At 41.3% G+C, this 24,040-nt stretch overlaps 1 protein-coding gene across 4 annotated transcripts in view; it reads right to left on the bottom strand.

The window, feature by feature from the left end:
- PRKCA (protein kinase C alpha) overlaps positions 1-24,040 on the bottom strand; it is a 170,007-nt gene that overhangs the window by 142,940 nt on the left and 3,027 nt on the right. Inside the window, exons 1-2 of one of the 4 annotated variants that reach the window (XM_068655189.1) lie at positions 11,371-11,722; positions 8,585-8,616 (exon numbers count right to left, since the gene is read on the bottom strand). The exons of 1 other annotated variant lie outside the window; for it this stretch is intronic. In XM_068655189.1, coding sequence (XP_068511290.1) covers positions 8,585-8,616; positions 11,371-11,543 — 205 coding nt within the window. In that variant the 5' untranslated portion in view covers positions 11,544-11,722. Of the gene's footprint in view, positions 1-8,584; positions 8,617-11,370; positions 11,723-24,040 lie in introns of those variants that run through there. 2 more of the 4 variants (XM_068655190.1, XM_068655191.1) reach the window with 2 other exon arrangements.

Below are 24,040 nucleotides of genomic sequence, written 5' to 3' on the forward strand. Positions count from 1 at the left end.
TTTAAATGAAAATGAGGAGTGAAATATTTGTGCTTTGGAAACAGTGACATAGAGAACCACTGAACATGGGGAAGTTCAGTGCTCTTCAAAACGAGAATGTCTACCCTCTGTCCATACCCTGCAGCATGTACTTTTCCCGCATTTAATAGTAAAATAACAAAGCACAATATCTGATCCAATCTGAGTTACTATTTAATTTTTAACATATACCAAGTAGACATACTCATGTACATTATTAGTGCCTTTGAAATGCAAGCATAAGGAAGGCTAATTTCTAAACAGACTTATGTAGGTTTATAACTTGACAACTGTTAATTAAATTGTTATCAATATTCACTATTCATTACTCTATCATATTAAGGATCACTTGGTGGAAAATAATTTTCAGAAATATATCCATAAAATTTTGCTGCAGACTAAAAATTGTGACTTCTAATGCAATCAGAAGCCTCATTTATCTACATGCAAATGTTTACAAGATATACAATAATTAATAGCTTTATACAATTCTTTTGATTAAAACCAAAGAAAAGAGGAGTGATGGCTGCAACACAACTTCAAAATTACAATTCTGGTGTTTTGAAGATGGGTAATTTTCTTAACAGAAAGCAAGAAAAATGAAGAAAACCTAATTATTACATGAGGTAAATGAATGGGTGATACAAGCTGAATTGACCATTGTCCCTTCATAGCCACCCTTCTGACAGTGTCAACAGTCTATAAACGTGAGTGTAAATGATGAGAAAATATTCACGTAAATCAAATTATAATTCAAAGATCAAAGTAAATAAGACTGAAACCCACTGAGAGAAACGTGTGCATGGGTTAGGCTGCCTGGCTCACAAGGTGATTGTTACGAATGGCATTCATGGAAGGCAATATTCACAAAAAGCTGTGACTGACAGGTTAACAGCTGATAACCACCTCCCAGGCACTCTAGAGCCCTACACATCCTCATCACACAGCACTCCAACTTGCAGCATCTACAGGAACCACAAACACATAAAGGTGGCTCCTGTTACCTCCTGTACACAAATAATTTCTCAGACTTTTATGCCTTCCACTGCAGAAGTAAAAGCTGGGGAATAGAGCCTGAAGTATTAATTAAATAACTTATTGTTTTCACCCTTCACCTTGAAGGGAAACAATCCCCTCCAGACACACACACAAACTACATATAAATAAATAATTCTCAATGCATCTCAAGAGGGAAATCTGTTTTCTTCATCTTTCTGCAACTCTCTTTCCAACATTTCATTAAATTCTGCTCATGGCATAAGTCATTTACATTTGCAAAAATCTTGTATAAAATTAACACCATATGTGGCTGCGTAGCAGCAGTTGATGTGTAGTATTACACTCAAACACGAGGGAAAATAAAGAATATGCCAAACTTTATCTTCCCCAGGTCTCAAACTGGTTTATCTGTCAACTCTGAATGAGCTATCACTCCCACTTGTTTAATTAGAAGCTGAAGAGCTTCACAGAACTGCATCCAGGGCACTGGAACAGTCAGTTTCTTTTAACTGGAACACACTGCTGGGATATCGAACAGATTCAAGTAAACAAACCAAAACTTCACATGTCAGAAGTGTGGGAAGGGTGAAGATGTTTCTGCCCTTGAAATGTAATACAAGAGGGAAAAAAAATTAAACAAAAAACTTTTGCTAGATAAAATGTAATTATGTTCCAGTTTTGATGAGAACAATATCAAGCAATTTTCCAGGAAAAAAAAAAAAAAAAAAAAAGTAGTATAATGGCACATTTCTCTCCTTTATTGTCATGGTCTACATTGAATGAATTGTAGATCGCACACCTATTTTTATTTGATGCATAGATTTATTATTTTTGTGTGTGGCATGCATGATTGCAGTAACAAGGAATCTTCCCTCTTCTGAGGCAGGTGCCCTACAGACCTTTTTCTATAGCAGCAATGCTCAGAAGCAACAAACCCCCTTCCCTACACAAAAAACTGCCAGAAGAGTAATGTATACTTCTCCATTAATTAGCAATTAATGCTCCAACAGGAGCAGTTTTGTAGAGGAAAACGCTGCTAGAGCACCCACACCACCCATGTTCCAGGGGTGTTGCAGTGGATTAGCCACAGTGTGGTCCAGGAGCCCTTTTAGCACCTGGAAGGCATTAAACATGCTCCTAAAACACAACTTTCTCTTTAGTTTCCCCAAAAAGTGCTCTGAGCCACCCAGCGCTACCAGCTATGGGGCACAGTCAGCAGGGATGACTGGGATGCACCTTTCCAAGCAGCTTTCCTGGCTCAAACTAGCACTCCTTCTGTACCCACACTCATCGGGACTCAGGAGTTTTATCTACATCTGCCATGGCTGTTCCCACTAAAAACTCGGAACATGAGTAATTTTTCCAAGATCTGTCAGAGTTCAACAGGAACAGAATCGCGACTTACACTCAGGCAATTAACAGGCCCATGTTTCCTCACAATATGGGACATATGTTGCAAGGGGAAGGAAAGGGACAGCTGAAGGAGGGGAAGAAAAGATAAATAAAAGCTGACAAGACAAATGCATAACAAGCATCTCATCTCCGTGCTTGTAATCTGCATGTCAGATTAAGTGCAGATCATTAAAATTATTGTCCTTTGAGAAGGAGCCCACAGATTAAACTGAGGGAAGAAGGCTAATGGAAAGGACAAAGCTGGCCAGAGGAATGATGGAAAAGATCTGTGTACAAACACAGTTTTTGCTCCCAGTTTGGTTGTTGGTTTTGGTTTTCTTTTGTTGTTTTGCTCTTGGGTTCCATTATTGAACAGATACCTCCAAGTTAAATGCATGAAAATATATTAAAAAGTCAGCTGCTTTAAGTATATCTATATTAAGTCTCCCTCTCCGAAGAATTCATGTTGACCTTTAAGCTATGCAGAAAGTATCAGCAGCCACGGACTCGTAACAACTTCCATGGAATTCATTTCTCAGTCTCAGGCTTATAGAAACCTTAGATAATGTAAACTGTAGGCACATGAGTAATTACTACAAAGAGCACACAGCAAAACACACACATTGTTCAAACTGCAGTCAGTAATAGCCACTCTTACCATAGAAATGATAATGATACCAGAGAAGCAGCTCTGGCACAGAGGGGGGAACTTTGTAGCTTATCCACCCTCGGCAAAAACATTTCCAAGTAAGGAAGATAGAAAACATTTGTATGGGAAGTAGCACAGCAATGTAACGCATTTTTCTTTATTAACTTTTCTTTTGTTGTTGTTGTTGCAAAGAAAACAATGTAGTGAGATGAACAAGAAACTGTTGGGGGAACACAAATAGCAGGATGGGAAACTAAGAACTAACCCTTGATCTATCCACAATAAAGAATTAATTGTGCTGCTTCCCCTGCAAGCCTGCTATAACAGAACTGAGAATTAATAAAAACTGTACATGTAAACCAGGTCACAGGTCTTCAGGTTTCATTGCTGTAAGTCTTCAGACCACAGATATGGCATTAAAAATGAGTTCTGGACACGCACCCCACAAGATCTTTAATACAACATTTTAAATGAAAACAGATTTTAAAAGGAGGAGGCACCAGTGGGTTCTTTGGTCTTTTCTATCTCTATTGAAGCAGTTACAATGGATGTTTAACTAGCCCAGCACCAGTTGCATGAGGAAATGCACCTAGCATGATACAAGCTGTCTCAAAAAGCTTGCCATGGCTACTTCAGTTAAAATCCAACTTTCATAAAGAGATATTCTGAAAATAAATAGAAAGAATTAAGAGAACAAAATTGGAAAGAGCAATAGTTACGCAGATTAGCTAAATATAATCAGCTGCTTCAACTGATTTCTCTAATTTCTATTTACATAAATTAGAAAATGCATGTGAAACTCTTCCTTAGCCAATTATTATCCTCAAGCCAAATGTACTTCCGAGCTGGACTACAGCAGAACACTGCACTTCAGTAGATGCTGCAGAAATCACATGAGAGAGGGAAATTGTGCAGTTAATGACTACAAATCTTGAATGTTTGGGAGAGGATTAACAGCAGGCCCTTGAGCAGGAGCAGGAGTTCATTACATTTGTATTAGTGCAACTAAATATATTTTCATCTCAAGGAACTTGCTGGGCCTTCAGTTCCAAACTTAAATCAGCCTCAGAACATATGTGAATACATGTTTGTCCACATATCTTCTTCAAATCCTAGTGAATCATTATTAGCTGTGCTCTGCTCACTGAAAAAAAAAAAAAAAGATACAAAAACAATACAAAAGCAAAACCAAAAAACCCACAAAATATTCTTAGAAATCAAACCAAAAAGAACAAATATAGACTCTACTCAGAATGTAACAATGAATATTGAAACTAAAATGAAGCCAAAATTTAACTTAAAAGCTTGTTTAATTTAAAGTCTAATTTCTTACAAGAGGAACGTTCGTACTGTGGCAGACTCAGAAAAACGTTTTAGATGATTCCATTTTTCACATTTCCCTTGCAGTGTTTCCAGGTGCACGTTAGAAGAAAGCTTTCAGTGCCCCTGACAGCTTGCTGTTTTGCTTGACAACTTAAGAAATCCAAACAAAGCCATAACTCTCTCAAAGAGTCTTACCTTCATGTTTTCACTACCACAAAGACAATCAACAGAAAAACAAACCAACAGAAAAACAAACCAGCAGAACACGAGCTCTTGTTTCAAAAGCACAGTATTTTAGAACAGTTTATGTTTGTATAAACAGACAGTAAAGCACAAATTTCAACAACCAGCAACAACAGCAGAATGCATCCTACAAATAGGAGTAAGGAAGAAAATTATACCTAGGAAAAAGTTAATCCAGCTCTTTCAAGCTCATTTTTGAATTCACACCTTACCAGAGATGGGCTCTGAACTTCTCCACTGATACTTCTTGACTCCAAGCCCTCTCTGTGACAAATTTCCTATCATATCAAAATGCAACAGAATTCTGCAGCCTCCCCATGAAATAACATACTGCAACTTAGTTGTACATCCAAGTAGCAACTCTGAATGTCTATTTGCTGTTACATACAGTAGTTACATTAGAAAACTCACATTAAGGAAGGAAAACTACTTAGGACCTGGACTGTCTCTTGCTAAGCAATTGCATGGTAATAATGCAATTGTATCCTGAACCTCTGCTACATTAAGGGCATTAAAAGCCATACCAAAATTGAATTCGCTGTCCTTTGCTAATTTATGGGGATCCCGTAATAATAAAATATACAAAAAAAAAGTTTTGCAAAGCTTTTTAACATAATAAATGGAAATTTTTCTCTTTGACTCCAAAGGACGCATTTAAAGGTTCTTGCTTAATGCTGAAGCTGAATGCTACATCAGAAATACAGGCATGGAAATCAGAAAATATAAAAGGATTACATACAACTGAAAGCAGGTTCCAAGGCTCAAAGCAAGCCCAAATGAAAAAGTATTAATGGCTAAAAAAAATATCATTAAGGTAAAACACTAAATTTCAACTTTTATATATATATATATATATATATATATGTATGTATAAAGTCATTTTATTTTGAGGGTGTGGTTTCAAAATAACATGTGAAATGCATTTGACTTTTTTTTTTAAATAAAGTTTTAAAATATCTAAAAGCATACCATGTTAGCTACAATATTTAATAATGCATAAGCACTAAGTTAGGAGTTTCAAATCATGAACTGCTGGCACAAATATTTATAAAATAACTGAAGTTTCTTAAGAGTATGGTGCGGCCTCCCCTCAAGCACAGTGTGGGTACAAAAAGGATTTGGAGATGCTTGGATGCATCCAGAGGAGGATGATGAAGCCAGCGAGGGGCTGGAAGGCACGTCCTGAGAGGAGAGGCCAAGGGCTCTCGGCTTGTCTGGGCTGGAGGCCAGGAGGCTGAGAGGAGGCCCCACTGCTCCCTGCAATCCCCGTAGGTCCCTTCCAACTGAACTACTCTGTTCTAGAAGAGTCGAGTAGCACTTAATTTCAGGGCATTATAATTACAGACCTTTCCTCTTCCCTTTGGTAACAAAGGCAGAGGAAGGTAAAGCAACTTTGGAAATAATAAAACCACCCACCTCTGAAACCTGCCTGGTGTCAGGTTTCTGTCTAGCGGGAGATTTAACAACAGTCTTGAAAACAGAGCTAGAACAGCTTCTTACAGTGGAAACTCTGACAAACCAAGGACTTCAGCTATACCATGAGCTGTCACTGTAATATTTTTTTCCTTTCCCTCATGTCATACTGAAATTTCCATTATGTTCTTCATTTGCCATTCTTTTCTGTAAAGGTAGCAAAATAAAAAGCTATTTTTGTTTGTTTGTTTTGTTTTGCAACCTACCTTCTAGTTTCACACAGGTTTATTTAATTCTTCGCATGCTCACTGACTTCTATCGTTAACATTTGTCCTTTCAGCTTTAGCTGGCGACTTGCTAACTGAAGCTCCAGAAAACTGAAGAGAAAGTTTGATTCAGCTGTCCATCCTGGAAGTTTTATTTTGTTTAATTTTCAAGACTATCATCCCAAGAGCACAAATGCTCTTTGATTATAATCAAGTATAATGAATGAGAATTTCAGAAAAACAAACAAAAGAACCCAAACCACCACTTCCTGAACTTATTAGTTAAAACATTTGCTGAACTTATCAGTGCAACACCAATAACTTGCCACAAATTATTGTAAAAGTTGGAATTAAAACCAGCCATATTTCTGATAGCTTTTGACTGTGTAAGAATACAGAAAAAAAACACTGGAGTGCAACACTCCCTATTAAAGAGAAACTGCAGAAGTTTACTCTCAAAGACAGCAGTCAGGTTAGTTTGCTGAAAAGCATCACTTCTGAAGCATTGAAAATGATAGTAATTCATTAAAAAAAAAAAAAAATAAGGCAGCTCTATTGCTTTCATTCCTGCTTATGTTTATGTATGGCATTTGAAGGGAAGATGGGACAACTAAAATTTTTAGCTAGCTTCACAAAGATTAGTTCTTATCAGAAAAAAAACTATTCCTCCATTGCTACAGTTACAATGATGGAAGGAATTTAGCCACAGAGAACCAAATTCTGGAAAGAAATTGCCACACTAAATCTGGCAGGGGACTGCAGCCACCATGAGGCACTAGCTGCCTGATGAGAAGAGGAAAGAAAGTCAGCGCTGTGCGAATTACAAATCATAAGAAAGGTAACTATGTAATTTAAGCGCAGTTCCATTTTTCTATATACCAACGGAAATCTCTAATGAACATCTAAATAATTCCTTAGCCAGAAACCACTCAGCCATCCTGAACGGGATTCAGCAGGAAATGCAACTCCATTATAACGGAGGACCAGGGACTGACCCATATAGCACTGCTCTGAAGTGGTGAGTAACAGAAAACTGGAGGATATTCACAGAATTTCATAGTAAGATCTTGGAACAGGGACAAAATTGCGTGCAAGATTCGTGGTAAAACTGTGGTTGCATTCCTACCATGCCTTAACAAGGCACGCAGCATTTTCACTGTATGTATTAGCCATGCCCCACAGTCGCTCTGCAAGTCTCTACTTGAAGAAAGAGAAATATATTGCAACATCTTTGAAAGGCATCTCATCTACATTCAGTTTCACAAAGGCTTAACTTCAGGAAGTACCAACTAACATCAATTTTCACAAAAATACCACAGAATCCGTAATTTCACCAACTAATAAGTAAACACAGCATTCAGGATAGTCAAATACACTCTAAAGCATTAGCAAGTGACCATTAAAACATGTAATGAAGGAAACAAGCAAAAGGTGAGCTAATGCATACACAAGGTACACCTGCAGGAGAAGTGGGAGGGAAAAAGGAGAAGGTGGGGGAAGAGAAGGGACAGCAAAAAGCCTCATCAGTACACATGTGACATAGAAAAGGAAGAACAATAGTTGGGTGTGGTTATTCTACAATTAAATGCTGAATAATGATAAGAATTTGGCAGTAGCACAGAATGTGTGAGAATATAGTAGTTCATGTTCTGGTTTGCATGCATAGAGTTATCTTCTACTGTATCAGTTTTCAGTTTCTCAAGGTTAGCAGAATTTATTAAATTGGTGTGGTTTTTGGTGGCTTTGTATTTTTTTTTTTAATTGAATATTACATTATCAGAGAAAAATGCTGCCTGTCCTAAAATGTAATTCAAATCAAAGGTCCTCCTAAACATACAACGTATGAAAATTAAAAACAGGGACTTTGGGTTATGAAAGGAAGCCATATGACTAAAAAGTGAATCCATTTTCCAAGACGCCCACACAGACGAGAGCTTCTGATGTGAAAAATGGTCTCTGCAAAAGCTAAATTGCACAGATTATTTTCATGAAAAGTTCGAAGTTGCACTATATGCAGATGATATGACATTTACTGTGAAGAGATTTAAGAAAGATAACATCTTTTTATTTGCATTATCACAGTGACTTGATTGTTCACTGTATACAATATAAATACCAATAGTTATTTAACTGAATAATTGTCTTCCTTTAAAATTTACACAGGCAAAGATGCCTGCTTATATTTTTCAGGCTTGTTTCCTTCCTGCTGCAGGCAAGTTTTGGCTACCTTCAGAGTAAGAGGCAACAAAGCGTACTAGCCAACAAAGCGTTTGTGGCTTACCTTGGCACTGAAATCCTTGTTTCCCAAATCCCCTGCATAGAAAAAGAAAATAAAAAAACACCTGTCTTAGTATGTTTAGTTAATATTTCCTTTCACTGATCTATAACAACACAAAAATAGTTTCTTATTAAATTACTACAGATTTTGCTACGACAGCAACAGATTTTAAAATGTACACCACAGAACAGCCCACCCGTTGCAAAGCAGAGAACAATAGCTGTCACCAGCTACGTAATTCCAGCTTCTGGCAACAATTTATTATTATTATTATTTCACAAGCTATTTTGGATCTACAATTATTATCATCTGGGATTATGGCATAATATTGCAACTCACTTAATGCCAGATCTATACTTAACAGCAATATAAAATTAACCCAAGTTCCAGAGAAGACCTAGGAAACAAACGCGACAGTTTCTAATCCCAATTTTAGCGATGCACACCAGTGCCTCAGCCTGTTGTACGGAAAGGAGGCAGGTTAAAGAGGATGCTTGTTTCAATATAAGCAAGACAACAGACCCACTGGTTTCATACTGGTTATTCTTCCAGCTTACTTCCTTCATTTTCCTAACAAACGCGCACGCAGTCCTTCCCCAGTGAATACAGCCACACACACGTGTCCAAAATGCTCTCCAAAGTTACAACACCTGCAGCAAATTGCCCCATTGTTGCTTGTATTTATTTGTTTACCTTTAAACATTCAACATTCTCTTTCCACAAAAATAAATGTTTGGAGTATCTGATCTATAAACATTTCTCTGCGTTTTCCCTCTTTGTAGGATGTTTCTCATCTGGAGAGCCGGAGCTGCTTACGCCAAGAGAGAAACCCACCAGAGGCAGGCACTGCAGGAGCCAGGAAGAAGGCTGCTGGCACTTAACACGTAGTCTAATTAGAAACTTTGTAGAAGTGATTTTTAGGAAGTGTATCCATTTTCCCACTTTTTTATTAATTTATTTAGAGAATTGACAAACTCTTTAGAACACTGTTACTTCAGGTGGAAAGGGACACTATACAACTTCACGTATCTTCTAGATTTCTACTGAAAAAACTCCCAGGTGTTGTTATAGATAGGCCTAAACTAAGAAACCCAGAAGAAATACAACGTTGCATGCTAACTTGGCAGCCTGCAACACTACCCTAATGTCACTCTGTTGCTATTATCACTTCTCTTCACGCAAGTAACAGGCAAGGGTGCAAATGCAATTGTGGGACAACAGAACTAAGAACACGAAACAGGCTTTAGGTTGTTTTTTGTTTGTTTGGTCTTTTCAGATGGTCTCTGTTGTAAAGGGCATCGCTACGGTATCTGCTCCAACAGTCCCGCCAGCCTTTGTGCCTGAGCTGCGCACCCCCAGGTCAGCAGGGAGCAGTACCCCTCTCCCTGGGCAGGAGCAACATGTTTTAAGGAAAAGGTTTGGGAAATACAGCAGCACTTCAGAAACCAATCAGCCAGTTTAAGAAGACAGAGAGGCACGGAATTATTTCAGTAAATGTTACATGGACAAGTGTAATCTAAGGAAAAAGTCTCTGCACAGCTCATTGAAAGGCTGTTTTTACTATTCTTTATACCTTAAAGCATATGTTAATAGCCACGTGTCGCTCTGGAAATAGATGAAGCATTTTTCACGGTGCATGGCACTTATTCAAGACCTGCCTATCTTCAGCCGAGGAACCGACACAAGTTTCAGAGCTGTCACATGCTCCTTTGATGAATGCTCGGAGCTTCCTAGCCTCGCTAGCAGGAAAGGGCTAGAGCGCAGCTCCTCTTGCCACCTGTCAGCAACAGGATATCCTTTCACTTTCAAACCCATCCTGTTGTCAGGTGCCTTTTCTCACCGCAGCCCTTGGCTTTGTTTTTTATTGTGCCACTTGTCGCCACGGACAAGGAGCCCGCCGCGTTCCCACACCTGCAGCTCAGCCTGCTTCGGATTCATTTTGAGGCACTTCCCTGAGGTGTCTAACTTTTACAACACTGAACTTCGCTTTTTTTTATTTTTTCCTCCAAATAAGGAATAAATAAATAAATAAGAGAAAAAAAGCAAAGAAGTCGTCCCGTTTCCCCCTTGTTTCTTCTCCAAGCTCCCCGTCCTTCCTCTCCCCCTTACTCCTCAAACCCCTTTGAAGCGTTGTAGGAGCAGGCACAACCTTTCCCTGGGCGTGCAGAGGGAAGGGAACTCCAGAGGGCAGGCACAGGGCTGTGCCCAGGCGCATGAGCACACGCGGGGCGCCCTCCCCGGCCGGCTGCAGCCCCCCCAGCCCCTCGGCGGGCTGCGGTCACCCCGGGGCGACAGAGGGACCCCCCTCCGGGCACAGAGCCCGGCCGGGAGGTGCTGGGCTGAGCGAGGTGGGTGGCTGTAGGAAGAGTTTTGCTCCCTCCCTCCCCGCCCTCGCTCCGGCTGCAGGGTTTTTTTTAATTATTTTTTTTTTTAATCTGCTCGGGACGGAGGGCGGCGGGGGCGGCACCGTGCGCCCCCCAAGCTGGGGTGAGAGGGGGGCACGGAGCGGTGCCAAGGGGAAGGCAGGGAGCACGGCGGGGGGAACCCCCAAACACCGGGACCGGCTCCCCCTTCCCCCCAGGGGGGCTCAGCTCCACTCCCAGCACCCGCTGGTGGTGGCAGGAGGGGGCTCAGAGCCGGCCGGGAGGGGAACGGCGCTGCCCGGGGACGGCGGCACCGGGGGACTCCGGGGGAGGGAGGAAGAGGAGGATGAGAAAGGAGGGGGGGGAAGGCGGCCGCCCCCAGCGGGAGCCCCGGAGAGCGGTCGGGGAGGAGAGGGGGATCCTCACCAGATGAAGTCGGTGCAGTGGCTGCAGAAGGTGGGCTGCTTGAAGAAGCGCGCGATGAATTTGTGCTCCTTCACCTCGTGCACGTTCTTCTGCCTCAGGGCTCCCTTGCGGGCGAAGCGCCGAGCAGCGTCCGGGGCCGCGGCGGGCTCGGAGCCCGGGAACACGTCGGCCATAGCGCCTTCCTCCTCCTCCTCCTCCTCCTCCTCCTTCTTCTCCGCCGCCGTCCGCCCCGTCCGGCGGCCGCCGAGCCTCTGGCCCCGGCCCCGGCGGTGGGCGCTGCCTCCCGCTCCTGCCTGACGTCGGAGCGGGGCGTAGGGAGCGGGAGGAGGATCCCGGCCCCGGGCCCCGCCGCCTCCTGCTCCGCCCGCGGGGGCAGAGCGAGCCCGGGGCGGGGCGGCACCGGGATTGGGGCGGGGGGGGGGGGGGCTGGAAGGCCGCCGGGGGGGAGCAGGCACCTGCTGCGGGGCTGCCTGGCTGCACACACCGCACACATTGCACACGCTGCTCACACTACACACGCTGCTCACCCATTGCACGACCCCCCCCCGACATTGACATCCCACCACCACCGGTCTTTTTCCCTCCTGCAGCCCCCAGGGGTGCACTGCCCCCCGGCCCCATTACCCCCACCTCGCCCCCCAGGCAGCCCCCATCTCCTGCTGTAGCCCCCCGTGCCCATCTCTTCACCTGTGTCTGCCCGTACAACACACAGCACTCGGGAATCCCACAGCTCGGTCCCTTCGCCTTGCACACCCAGCGCTCACAGGTCCCTGGACGTGGAAATGTGAGCTGCACACCTGGCACTGCACACCTGGCACACAGCCAGTGGTTCGTACACCCAGGAAAACGGCCCATCAGGCATGGCTGCATGGACCTGAAACTGCACCGTATGCGCTGAACAAAGAGAACAAGTCCTAAACATCCCTGCTTCTAATAAATGCCATTCCCTCGGCCACAAGTTTTCACTAGGGAGAAGGGATGCCCAATAAAAGTTCCCCCACCCCACTGCTCACCCATACGTCTGTGTAAGCATGTGTCATATCTGTTATTTCACAAGAACAAAAGAAGGCTAATTAACTCCAGTCTTGCTGATGGGAGGTGTGCACACAGGCATTCGCCACGGACCAGAAATTACTCGTTACACGTTATCTGTCCCGTTCCTAATTTTCAAACCCAGGTTTCTGGGCGCAGTCTGGCTGAACTGGTATGGCCATGGCCCGCCTCCAAGTAACTGGCACAGGGATAGATGTGCTTTTTTCCTAAGCTTATGGAATCAGCCCATATGCCCTATAATCTGTTGCCATATGCCCTTCCTTCACAGACTCCTATTTTGGAAGTGACTATTTTCAAATTTGATTGGAAATGCAACACAATGGAAAGATTTTTCATTTGGTTTCTACCTATCATGCACAGATGTTTCAAATCCCTTATTCCTCTTCAGCGGGAATGGATTTTTCTTGTCTTAATTAACTTATGCCAAAGCATGAGGAGCACTAAGAAACATTTTGTACTCTCATTAAGTGCTCTATCAAGAAATACGGAATGTATTTATTTCCTTTAGTGCAGTGTTACAAACAGAACTACCGAAACTGGAGAATCTGCCTGAATTAGACAACTCCCATCGCACCAGGTTTGGGGGAGTCTGTACATTTTGTAGTTCCTTACAATCTCACAAACCTGCTGAATCATTTTGGATTCCAGTTTCTTTCCTGGGAGTGACTCCGGTCAAGATTCATTCACTGAAACACTGGCGCGTGTCCCAGGCTCCTATTTCCAGCACCTGCTGATCGCCTCGTTAGGCCCCAGGGAAAAGCCAAAGCCTGCCGGTCATGACACTGTGAGATCATGCTGGGATCACTTTGCGTCTGTAAAGCAATCATTTTATGTCAAACCCTACTAATTATTTGTACATTTTGAACAGGCACTTGAGGCAAGGGAAAAAGTCCCTTGTGGGTGCACAGCAGCCCTCAGGTAACCTGCTTTGACACCGTAACCTTCCCTTGATGTATGTAGGTGTAACTCTCCTAGCTATTGTATTTTGGATGAACACCACTTATGCAATGTTTTTATATATGGATATCTGTAAATATATGTATTCATCTTTAAATGTAAAGAATTTTTCACTATGCCCAGGATACATTCACAATGACCACGTCCCTTTCACCAGACACTTTCTGTACATGCCGTCCTAACAGCAGCATCCTCTTGCTGGGAGGATTTCAGTTGCCTCAACACCCATTTTTCCCTCTGAATTCAGGTCCTGTGGGTGATACAGGAACTCACGCTTCCTCTGCAGATTACTGGAGAAGAGATGCCTGCCAGCCCTTCCCGAGTGCGCACATTCCCAGCAGCAGCCCCTGCCTTGCCCTTCTGCTTAGGGTAGTGTTTGTAATTTGTTTCTGAGTCAGGCCATCTGGACAAGGAGTCAGCATTATCGCTGTTTGTGTTCAGGCATATACGTGGTTATTTAATCAGAGTACCAGCTTTTCGAGCAAGCAGCTTTCAGAATTCCTGACTCCAAAGCATGGTTTATGGGGTCATCTGATAACAAGTTTACTCCTGTATGAATATTGGGTAACATCCTGCAGAGTTCATCCCTGCTACAAGATCCCATTGGATGGTGCATGAATTCTTCTCTGAAAAATTCAGATGACTGCTGAAACACACACAGCTCCTCTAATCCCGTCTATATTTACATCAATATTATCCCTGCTCTATAAGGACAAGCACCTTTGTCCATTTTCAAAGTGGTTTCTTAAGGGTATTTATGCTGTCTATGAAATGCCTTCTCTTTTTACTCATCTGCTGGGTCAGCTTGCTATTGCCTATGTGACCTTTTGATTAAAAAGCAGTAAAAAGGTGTCTCCTCCCTAAACAAGAAGGGTCTGAATTGTTCTGTCCTGATTTATGGGCTCTGCACAGCATCAGATTAACTCAAAGTCAAAGCCAAGAACACCTTCACCAGTGTCTTAGGCAGTTGTAGCTCTATTTTATTATTTCCTGCTTGTGAGAAGTATTCAACAAACTGGAATCACTTCCTGCTGGAGACCTATGAGGAAGTTCACAACCTAATTTCTCCCTATATTTCAAAACAATTACAACCACTTCCTTTTCTAGAGAGTTATCAGAACAAGTAGCTACTTTCTGAACCCCTTTTAGGAAGGGCTACTTGATCATTGCAAACATGTTGTCTAAAAATGATTGGCTTCATCCAGTCTTATCCTTCAAATGAATTTCCACACAGTCACCTTGTGAGACATTTGCATTGGTAACAATTCTGGGATAGCCCTTTGCCATAAAGAGATCAATATCAGTCATGAGTTTCTACTGAAATTCAGGATTCGGTCAAACTTCAAAGTTAGGTTTTGCTGTTTCTTTCTCTTTACAACACATTCTTTGTTTCTCCCTTTGAAATCTATAGATTTTAGTTTTGAAGCTCCCTTTCTCAAGTCTGTTTGCTACATTTTGTCCAATAGCTGTTAATTAGGAGATTATGTCAGCTACATCCATAAGTTTTCCAGACCTTATTACACATTCCCCACCAAAATCATTATTTTTATTCAGTCACTTTGGCAATGATGTACCCTAAGTTTTCCCAAAACTTAGAAAAAGGTAGGATGTGGTAACCTAAACACATGTGAGCGTTAGTTTGCCTGTTACTGGAGTGGTGAGAAGGAGGTAGAAATATTTTGCTTCTTCCTATAGCAGCACTGGTATCTGTGTCTTTCTGCATCTGTGCATGTAGTCTGTACACCTCCGTGTCTTTCTGTACTTAGACAGATTCTCTTTTCTGCTTTTTTCCCCTCAAAGTTCCTCATGCTGTAGGTTTGGAAGTACTGGATCAGTAGACAGATTTTATTATTAAAGTATTCCATGTGACAGCTTGTTCACACATACTAGTACTAATGCAAAGGTTTGAGTATGCATTAAAACAGTCAGGAAGAAGACAAACCACAGAAAGTCTTATGAGAAATGGAATTTCACAGAAAATATACTTCTTAAAATTTCAGGACAAAAAATGGTATATGATATAAGTGATCATTTGCCAGGGATGCATTTGCAGTTCATCGATACACCCTCATTAGCAAAGTCCTACTTTCCTTGCTACCTGTTAGATGGTGCCATTATTTCAACCGGTGTTTCCTTGAAAGTGGTGCAAAACCCTCTGCCATACAGATATCTGGCAGCTGCCTGTGAATTATCCTCGCAGCAGCCCTCCATAGAATTGGAAATAAATGGCTGGTGATATACAGAACATTGAGGGTAAAATATATCTTTTTTTTTATATCAATGTTCTCATCAGAATACTGAGTGACAACCTATTGTTTTCTTTTCTCATATCTCAGGTGTATTAGAAGCATGCTGAAATATCTTCTACTTATAGAGCTGAATCAGAGCTTGAGGCTGTTACATGCTGAAATGTGATGGGGGTCCTTTGGGACGTTTCATGGGTTTTTGTCTTTCTAGATTGTATAAATAAAAATTTCTGCCTCAGCTGGAATATTTGCTATCATTGTTGTTCTGCAGATTTTGGCCTCCTCACCAGCAGTCTCTCTGGAAAATTACGAATATCACTTCCAAAAAGTAATTCACATTCTTTTGAGTGCATCAGAACAATTCTCTTGTGTAGGCAAATTTTCAGTCTTCAACCGTACACACACACAAAAAAGGCAGAAAGACTCAGACTTTGAAATACAAACAAAGCACTCAAACCATGTGGAAAAGAACAAACCTCTCTTGTACCAGCTAAACAAGAGCGCCTCTATTACTTTGTTTAGAGAACCATGGCACACAGGTTCAAAGGAAACAAAGTAGGTGGTTCTTGCCATGGACAATTGTCCCCTGGAATTGCCCAGAAGAACCAAGCACAAGGACCAGTGGTGCTGCGAGCAGCTTACAGGGGGCTCAGGGGGAGCAAGTCTCTGGAAGGGACAGATGATTTTGCTAACCATAGGCCACAGCTGGCTCCCAAAACTCCTTAACCTGAAAGTGGTCAGAAACTGAAATTCTAAGGAGGAAGCATCATATCTGCTTGCCTTGTTCTCACTTCTGCAGTGTGCACCTGTGGTCACCATTGGAGACAAAATACTCGGTTAGATGGGCCCTGCCTGCACCAGTAACACCATTTTCTGAATTTTATTTTCATCTTAAATTAAACACATATATATTTTTTACTTTACCCCTGCAGAGGAAAAGTTATCCTCAATACTCTGTATTTTCTTTATTAATTTTGAACACAAATGTAAACCATACAGGTAGGGTTTAAGTTTGCAGGTAGGTGTGTACATACGCAATCCCTTACAGATTAAAATGTGTCTATCAAAACGTTAGGGAAGCAGAGTCACTGCACTTCCTGATAGTCTGCTGTTATCGCCAGTGTGCTTTTCTGACACTGAATAGGACAATGAATAAATTATTTTATATTACTTGACAGCTGGAAAACGGCTGTTTTGGAATATCGGTACACCTAGCATCAGACAGCCCATGCTACATCAGGACAACACCTAAAGTTTCTTTATGCTTGTTATGGGCCACGTGATGTCATCTCTCTGACACCAAAGTCAGATTTCCCACTATTTCAATGTGAACAGCATGGTGTGGTATATTTTATTTATCATATTCATACAAATCTGGTATTGAAAGGGATGATAATTTTGTAAGAACAAACTCAGTTTGCCAAGTGAAGATGAGGTGTGAGCAGATGTTGTATGTGCTGTACTTCGAGATACCATTTTTGACAGCTGACTATCATTTATCACAGATAAAGGGAACTGTAATTTACGTACCACAGTTGGTTTATTCTAGAGAATAACTCTGAGAAGAAAACAATCCTATCAGCTGGAATACACAGGATATACACTTCTTTGTGCATGCCGCCATTCTACTATGACCTGTTGACACAGAGGAAGCCAAATATCACTCCCAATAGCATGATTTCCAATTGCACCACGTCCGTCTGTGCCCTACACAAGTGTTTACATTATGGGAACACTAGTAATTGAAGTGACAAGAGTTTGTCTGGGCAAGCACAACTTTAAAATATTCCTTTAATTTAGGAGAACTGAGAAGAGAAAACACTGATGCAAAGCAGGCTGATGTTAATTTCAAAAGAAAAAAATAATCAAAAAACTTAATGACCATTAACCGAAAATTGAAGTGTGGGAAACTACTTTGCCTTGAAAGTATAACATGAAGAAGGACTACGTTAGTATCTAATGTTCACTTGATTCCACTCTGAATTTTTCATTTTCAGAATAAAAAAGAAAACCCCAGAACAGAAACTGTCCTTAAAAGACAATAGAGTCTATTTTTGGTCTTTTAATCCAGTATTGTGGATTAAAGACTGAAAAGATTAGCCAACTAATACATATCATAACAAGGGACATCTCTTCAGGTTGCGTTAAGTAAGTCTCACGCTACCATTCAGTTCCACAAGGCATGGTGACCTTAACAGCCCACAATTACTGCTCGTGAGAATACAAAATGTTACAGATGCTCTTTCACTGTGAATTACATTTCAAAATTGTTTTGTTACATAAAATATCATTTTAAAAAAATCAAACGTCTTACCCACAGTGCTGCTAGGGAAAAAAATAACAGGGCTTTCCTTAGCCAAGTGCCAGCAGATTCTGTTCCAGCTGCATCATAGCACACATGAGATACGAGCTGGGCAGCCAGCTCACTTTGAACAGGTTTGGAGCAGGGGTTAAGCCAACTCATCCAGTGGACTAATATTACTTGACTACACTCTGATATCCATGCAAAAATAAAGTGACCCTCTTGTTAATGACAACATACTTAGGCGACGTGAAGTGGGAAAATGAGGCTATTTCTAGAAATACAAAGAAAAATGAAATGTAGGTATTCTTGCTACTGAGTTTGTGTGCTTTCTGAGTGTATTCAACTTGTATCATAAATATTATGTACTTCATAGAATGCTCGTGACCTGCTTTTTCCAAAAGATTTGTACATCTTCTCCTTTCAGAGCTCAGATTTACAAGAATGTCACTGGTACTGGCTCTGGCCATGTCAGAACGACTGTAATATATTTCATTCTGATGCCAAAGTGCTGGCAACATCCTTGTCTCTCCATGTACAATGAATAAAGAAAGAAAATTGACTTTTTTTTTTAAACATAAGACTACCTAGGTAATGACACAAATTACAACACTCAAATCAAAGTTTTCAGTGATATATAAACATGTCAAGAGTGTTAAAGAAGTGCAATGGCCTTCTGGAAACCAAAAGAGGTAGCTACATTTTCCAAATAAACCAGTATGACAAAAATTTACTTTAATAAAGTGAGCACTTTTGAAAGCATGACCTTCATTTAGTTGTCTAAATAGAATTTAAGTCCTTCTGAAAATCTGATTCCAGTTATTGATACTGGCCCCTTCAAAATCTGCTTCCTCTTTGAAAGGCTTTGCCCTGGATTTATTGCTGAATATTAGAGGCTGTCACAAACTGAAATTAGTTTATTGATATCTTACTACTCTCTAATGGTCCCCACTACAAAAGCACCATACTTCTTGGTGCAATATGAGTCTGTGCACAGGATCCAGATGCAGAACGATGTGATGTGAGCATCAGGCAGCGGGAACTTACATAGCAGCAGGATTTTCTGGCAAATGTCTAGCTGAAGACAAACTAATCTTTCCTATCAGAGTAGCCCTTAGCTCACCAACTTCAGTTTGAATATTCAAGAACACTTAAAAATCAGTTTGTGGAAGTTAATGGCCTTCCCTCTGGATCCAATGTTTTGTGAAGTTTTCAGTTCTGAGACTGAATGCTTAGCCTTTTCAGACAACAGTAAAATGGGGAATTTTCACTTTGGCAATAAATTTACTAAGAATACCAGATTAAAAATATGTCAGGAAAAATTATAGTCAAATATTTGTGTTGATTAACAAAGATTTGGCATAAATCCTTAATCCTGTCATGTCATTAACTGACAAGTTGATTGCAGTTAGGTATATAAACAGTGATGAAATGCCTTAGGAAAGCTCCAGTGAACCGCTGACAAGCCTCTGGCTGGCTCGTGAAGGTTTGGGCTTTGGCCATGAGGGAGATCAGTATCTATCTACTTTTTGATTACACCGTACAGAGCACAGGAGCTGAATAATATAGAAGGTAAATTTAGTCATCTGGAACACTCTGGACTTCTGCCCAGAGAGAATTTAGCAGATAATATCCATGGGTTAATAGAGATCATAGGATCTCTCTACATTGAAGCTGTCGATTTATTTGGCGATACCAGTGGAGGCCTCTGACGCAGCCAAAACACATTGATTCTAAGCTGCTTTTAGACACATGCACTTTTCAATGAAGTTTTTGATGTAGACGAATATACCAAACAGCTTCTTGGTTGTTGGGCCTCTTATCCATCACTTGGGAAGACCAAGGAATGGCAGTGAATAAATCTGGAGTTAGCTGGGCTTTCTGATAGTACCACGGCAATGTGCCAAGGGAGACAGAGCCAGGTTAAAAGCATTTTCATTTACCCACAGAAGCCCTTACCAGAAGGGATGGAGCCAGCCTAGGATGGAAACTATCAAGGATTGCTCCACTGGATCACAAAGCGGGAAGAACACTAATGACATTTCTGATGTCCTGGCAGTGCGAAGTGTATTCCTGCAGCACTGCGCTTCCCCTGGGAAGCTCACGTCTGGTCCTGACCAGGTCTGAACCCTCCCCGGCTTGTAAACAAGACGACAACCTGAGGCAACACACATAAATAAGCATAGCAAGGCTCTCAGGGAAACCTGTGGCATCTGGCTTAATAGAAAGCAGAAGACTAATGATGAAGGGAATCTTAATAACGTAGTTTCAGGCTTGGTGGGTGAAAAGAATGAGTTTGGTTTGAGCTTGGAGAGCTCCTTGTCTTCTCCAACCTCCCTGTTACCCTGGCTGGCATCTTCCTTGAAGGCATCTGTGTATTTCTGATGCACGAAGGCAAAAGGCAACAAGGTGGATGAGATAAGAGGGTGGGAGGGTCTGTGGCTTGCTATGGTACCTTTGTTTTCCCATGTCTTGAAACTAGGCCCTTGCAGAGCTGTTCATGGCAGATACAAACTCACATAGAGGATAATTTGCCCTGAAGTCTTCATAATTCAGCGTTCCTGATGAAATATAATGCAGGATTTTTTTTTTTAGACAGAATTTAAACAAGTTTTATCAGAGGAACAGACTGTTTTACAGTATTTGGGTCACAGTACAACTGCGAGAGAGATTCTCTGGATTTTCTGTGCAGGAAATGAGAAGGCGGAGAGGAGGAAGTGGCTTTAAAATGCTCTCTGGTTTTGTACACTGCGAGTTTAATGTATGTGAAAACTGGAACACCTTCATGCCTTTGTGAGGGAGCATAGGCCTGGTAAAACCCAGAAGAAATCCTTGTACCCAGACCTCCAGCATCATGGGTTAATAAGAGGATGGCTTGGGTTACAAAGGACCTTAAAAGCAAGAACTGGGAATTAATACAGTACTGGGTGTTCTCATGCTGGACATTCAGTAAATCAGTGGGTGCTTGAAGTGATTTTAATGTCTTGGACTAAAATGGTAATTATTTCACTAACTTCAGAAAAAAACATCCCTGAACATCAATGGTAAATCCAAGTGCCATCTAACCCCAAAATATGCTACTAAGTGAAAACAATGTTTTTAAGAGTTCTTCAGACAGTGTTTACTTTTGATGTCACCGAGACATTCTTCCAGGTCAATATCAGTTACCATGTGTTTACTTTCAGCATCTCTAAAGGTAGGAAATATAAACATTGACTGGAAAAATGATTCAGTGCAGATGGATCTTGGCTTCTGGCTGGTTGAATATTTTGCTCGTAATGAATACATAAATCTAAATTATCGATACTGTTCTATATTAAATGGAACTGATATTTAGGAAGCAGAAACAGCCTCAGCTTGGCCAGAACTGCAAGCAATTAATTTTCTTTAAGACCAAAAATGATGCAGTTCACCTTCTTACTTTTTATTTGTTATCTCTTCAGTGCAATGGAGCACTCACTTCAATATCGGATGTATTGAGTGGAGGCGATAAAAATGTTTGTGCAGGGCATAAATGAACTTTGAACAAATATTAATAGAACTATCTCAGCAACACGAAGGGCAATGATTGGACCTGTAACTTAACACCTGCTCCCACAGAGGAACGGGGATCCAGCTGCTAGCCACCTGACCATCATCTCCTCGTGCTCCAGGGAGGGATGGGTGTACACAGGAAAACCCAGCACCTGGCATGCGAATCAAGAGGATCAGAGTGAAAGAAGCTGGAATCTGAACATCTGAGCCTTGTAGGAAAAGGATGCAGCTGGTGGTCCAACCAAGTCCCAAGCCCAGCTTTCATGCCAGGGAGAGTACCTTCAGCAAGTGGATGTTGGCACGTAAGGGAGGAATGCATTCAAACCTCTTTAATATTTTATCTCAATATCCCTAACCAATATATTCTTGGTGATGTGAGAAACACCTGCGTTTTGAACTGACTAAGCTGTGTCATGCATTTTCTGGTTGAAGAACGCTCATAAAATCTTGAGAGCAGTGGATAGCAGACCCAACACTCATCATCCAGAAGGACAGACAGAAAGTCTGTGGCAGGATCAGAGGCGTGACATATCCTACAATACCATGAAAATTAGAGCATCAGCTAGAGAAGCAGGCAGACAGATTAAAGGAAGGTCTGGCTCATTAGCTGGGGGAGCTGTTACTTTGCAGTGACCTGACCTGGAGTCTGGCTAGTTCTTGCAAACTTTCTGCATAATATTGCTCAGAGACTGTTTCCTGCCTGGAAGTCTTTGTCTGGCTCCTTATTAGCTAGTGTCCCAATTACCACAAGGTATTTTCCCTCATCTTGACAGCTCCAGTTGACCCCTGGTATCAATGAAGAATGCTGCTGTATAGAGCGCCTTTCATCATCATTTTTCTTTTGCATCCCTCTATTTTTTGTTTTTAAACTCTTCAACATGACACATTTTTACCTTCACTTGTAAGGCTTTGCTGGCACACCTTCTCCCCATCTCTTATTTGTTACTGAAACTACTCCGATCACTCAGCGCTGCCAGTCTCCATCATTAAACTGCAATCTTTTCAAACATGTGCTCTTGATCTCTGCTATGCTGCCCTTCATATTTTTGTCTTGGCAACACAACTTCTGCAAAGTTCATTCGCTTCCCTCCTACGTATTCTCCTTTTAGGTTGTGCTAGCACAAAATTGGGTAACAGACTACTGTGATACTGATACTCTGCACATCATGCTAGCCAACATCATCCCAGTGTGTCCTTGCACTCCTGCCTCTGCTCACAGCTAGTATTTCTTCCTTTAGGAGTGTAAGGCCATTTGTGGCAGAGAACAGGAGTCCCCTCTGTTTTGTTAGTGACCAAATAAATGCAAAGTTCCACCTCATGATTGGGTTTATGGAAGCACTAGCAATAAATAGCATACCTGGTAAGAAGTGGGCTGGGTTTGATGGAAAACCAGATGACATAAACAATTGCACATCATCATCAAGCACAGAAAGAAATAGATTGGTTGCTGATTGCCAAGTTGAACAACTCTTGTCCAGGTATGGAAAAAGGTTCAGTTATTGGCAACATATATCCTGATTTTTCCTATTGCAGAAAAACATTTTTAAAAAGAGTCACAATATTGGCAGTTATTTTCCCGTTGTATGAAATGCATACTTAACTTTTCTTTTTTTTTTTCAATTTCATATGCAATTATTCAAAGTTTTACTTCCAATTTTAGAAGCAGAAAAGTTATCACATACAACAGATATTCAAACTGCATGCAAAGATCATCATGCCCTTTATTCAACCCACTTTTTCTATTGTGTCTCCCCGGTCTCTTCAAGTATCATAGGAAAAACTTTTCAGCTCAAGTTTATGGCTGTAAGGTAGATGGCAGAGTAGATTCTGCCATCTGGTGAGCACAGTGAGAAGTGCTCACATGGTCAGCATTGAAATGGATAAAATTGTGCCCATCTATTCCTGGGCTATTTTAAACACAGAAAAGAATTTAGTCAGAATAGCAGGCAGATCTAAAGAAGGATTTAAACCAGAGGCAAGAAAGTTCATTACAGCATTGCAGCGTGGTGGGAAGGGAAAAGTGATATACTTGTGAAATTTTGTAGCGGAAGTAGGCTGTGACAAATGGGAAAATAATCAGATGTAAATACAGAAAATAAAGTCTATATTTCTTGGTTGATTTAGCAGTTGTACTTCGCCCTTTGGCACTGTGTGTTTGGTAAATATTTTGAGCAAGACATTCATATTACTTTCTTTCTGAGAAGACTAGAATGATCCTAATTGTTTGATGTTGTGGCTAAAGTTTGTTTTACATGCAAACAGGGAAAAATCATGAAGCAAAAATAAACAAACTATTTAAGATCTCAGCAATAAGGGTTTGACATAACCTAGCTTCTCGTTTGAGCTTCAAATGTCCCTCACTCCCCCTCGCAGGCTGTGAGTCAGCGGGGAAGGAGGATACTTAGATTAGAAACACCAAACTGTGGAACAATGATTACACAAATGTTATTTTGGTTGCACTTGAGATGTTCCTGCAGTTAAAATCTGCTAAATTAGGAGGATTGCAGTGATCAGAACATCAGCTGATAGCTGTGAAGTTTTGACTTGATGACCCCAAATGGGGGAATCAAAACAAGTT

The sequence above is a fragment of the Anas acuta genome, chromosome 18 (genome assembly GCF_963932015.1).
Source record: "Anas acuta chromosome 18, bAnaAcu1.1, whole genome shotgun sequence".
In the NCBI taxonomy this organism is placed as follows: Eukaryota; Metazoa; Chordata; class Aves; order Anseriformes; family Anatidae; genus Anas; species Anas acuta.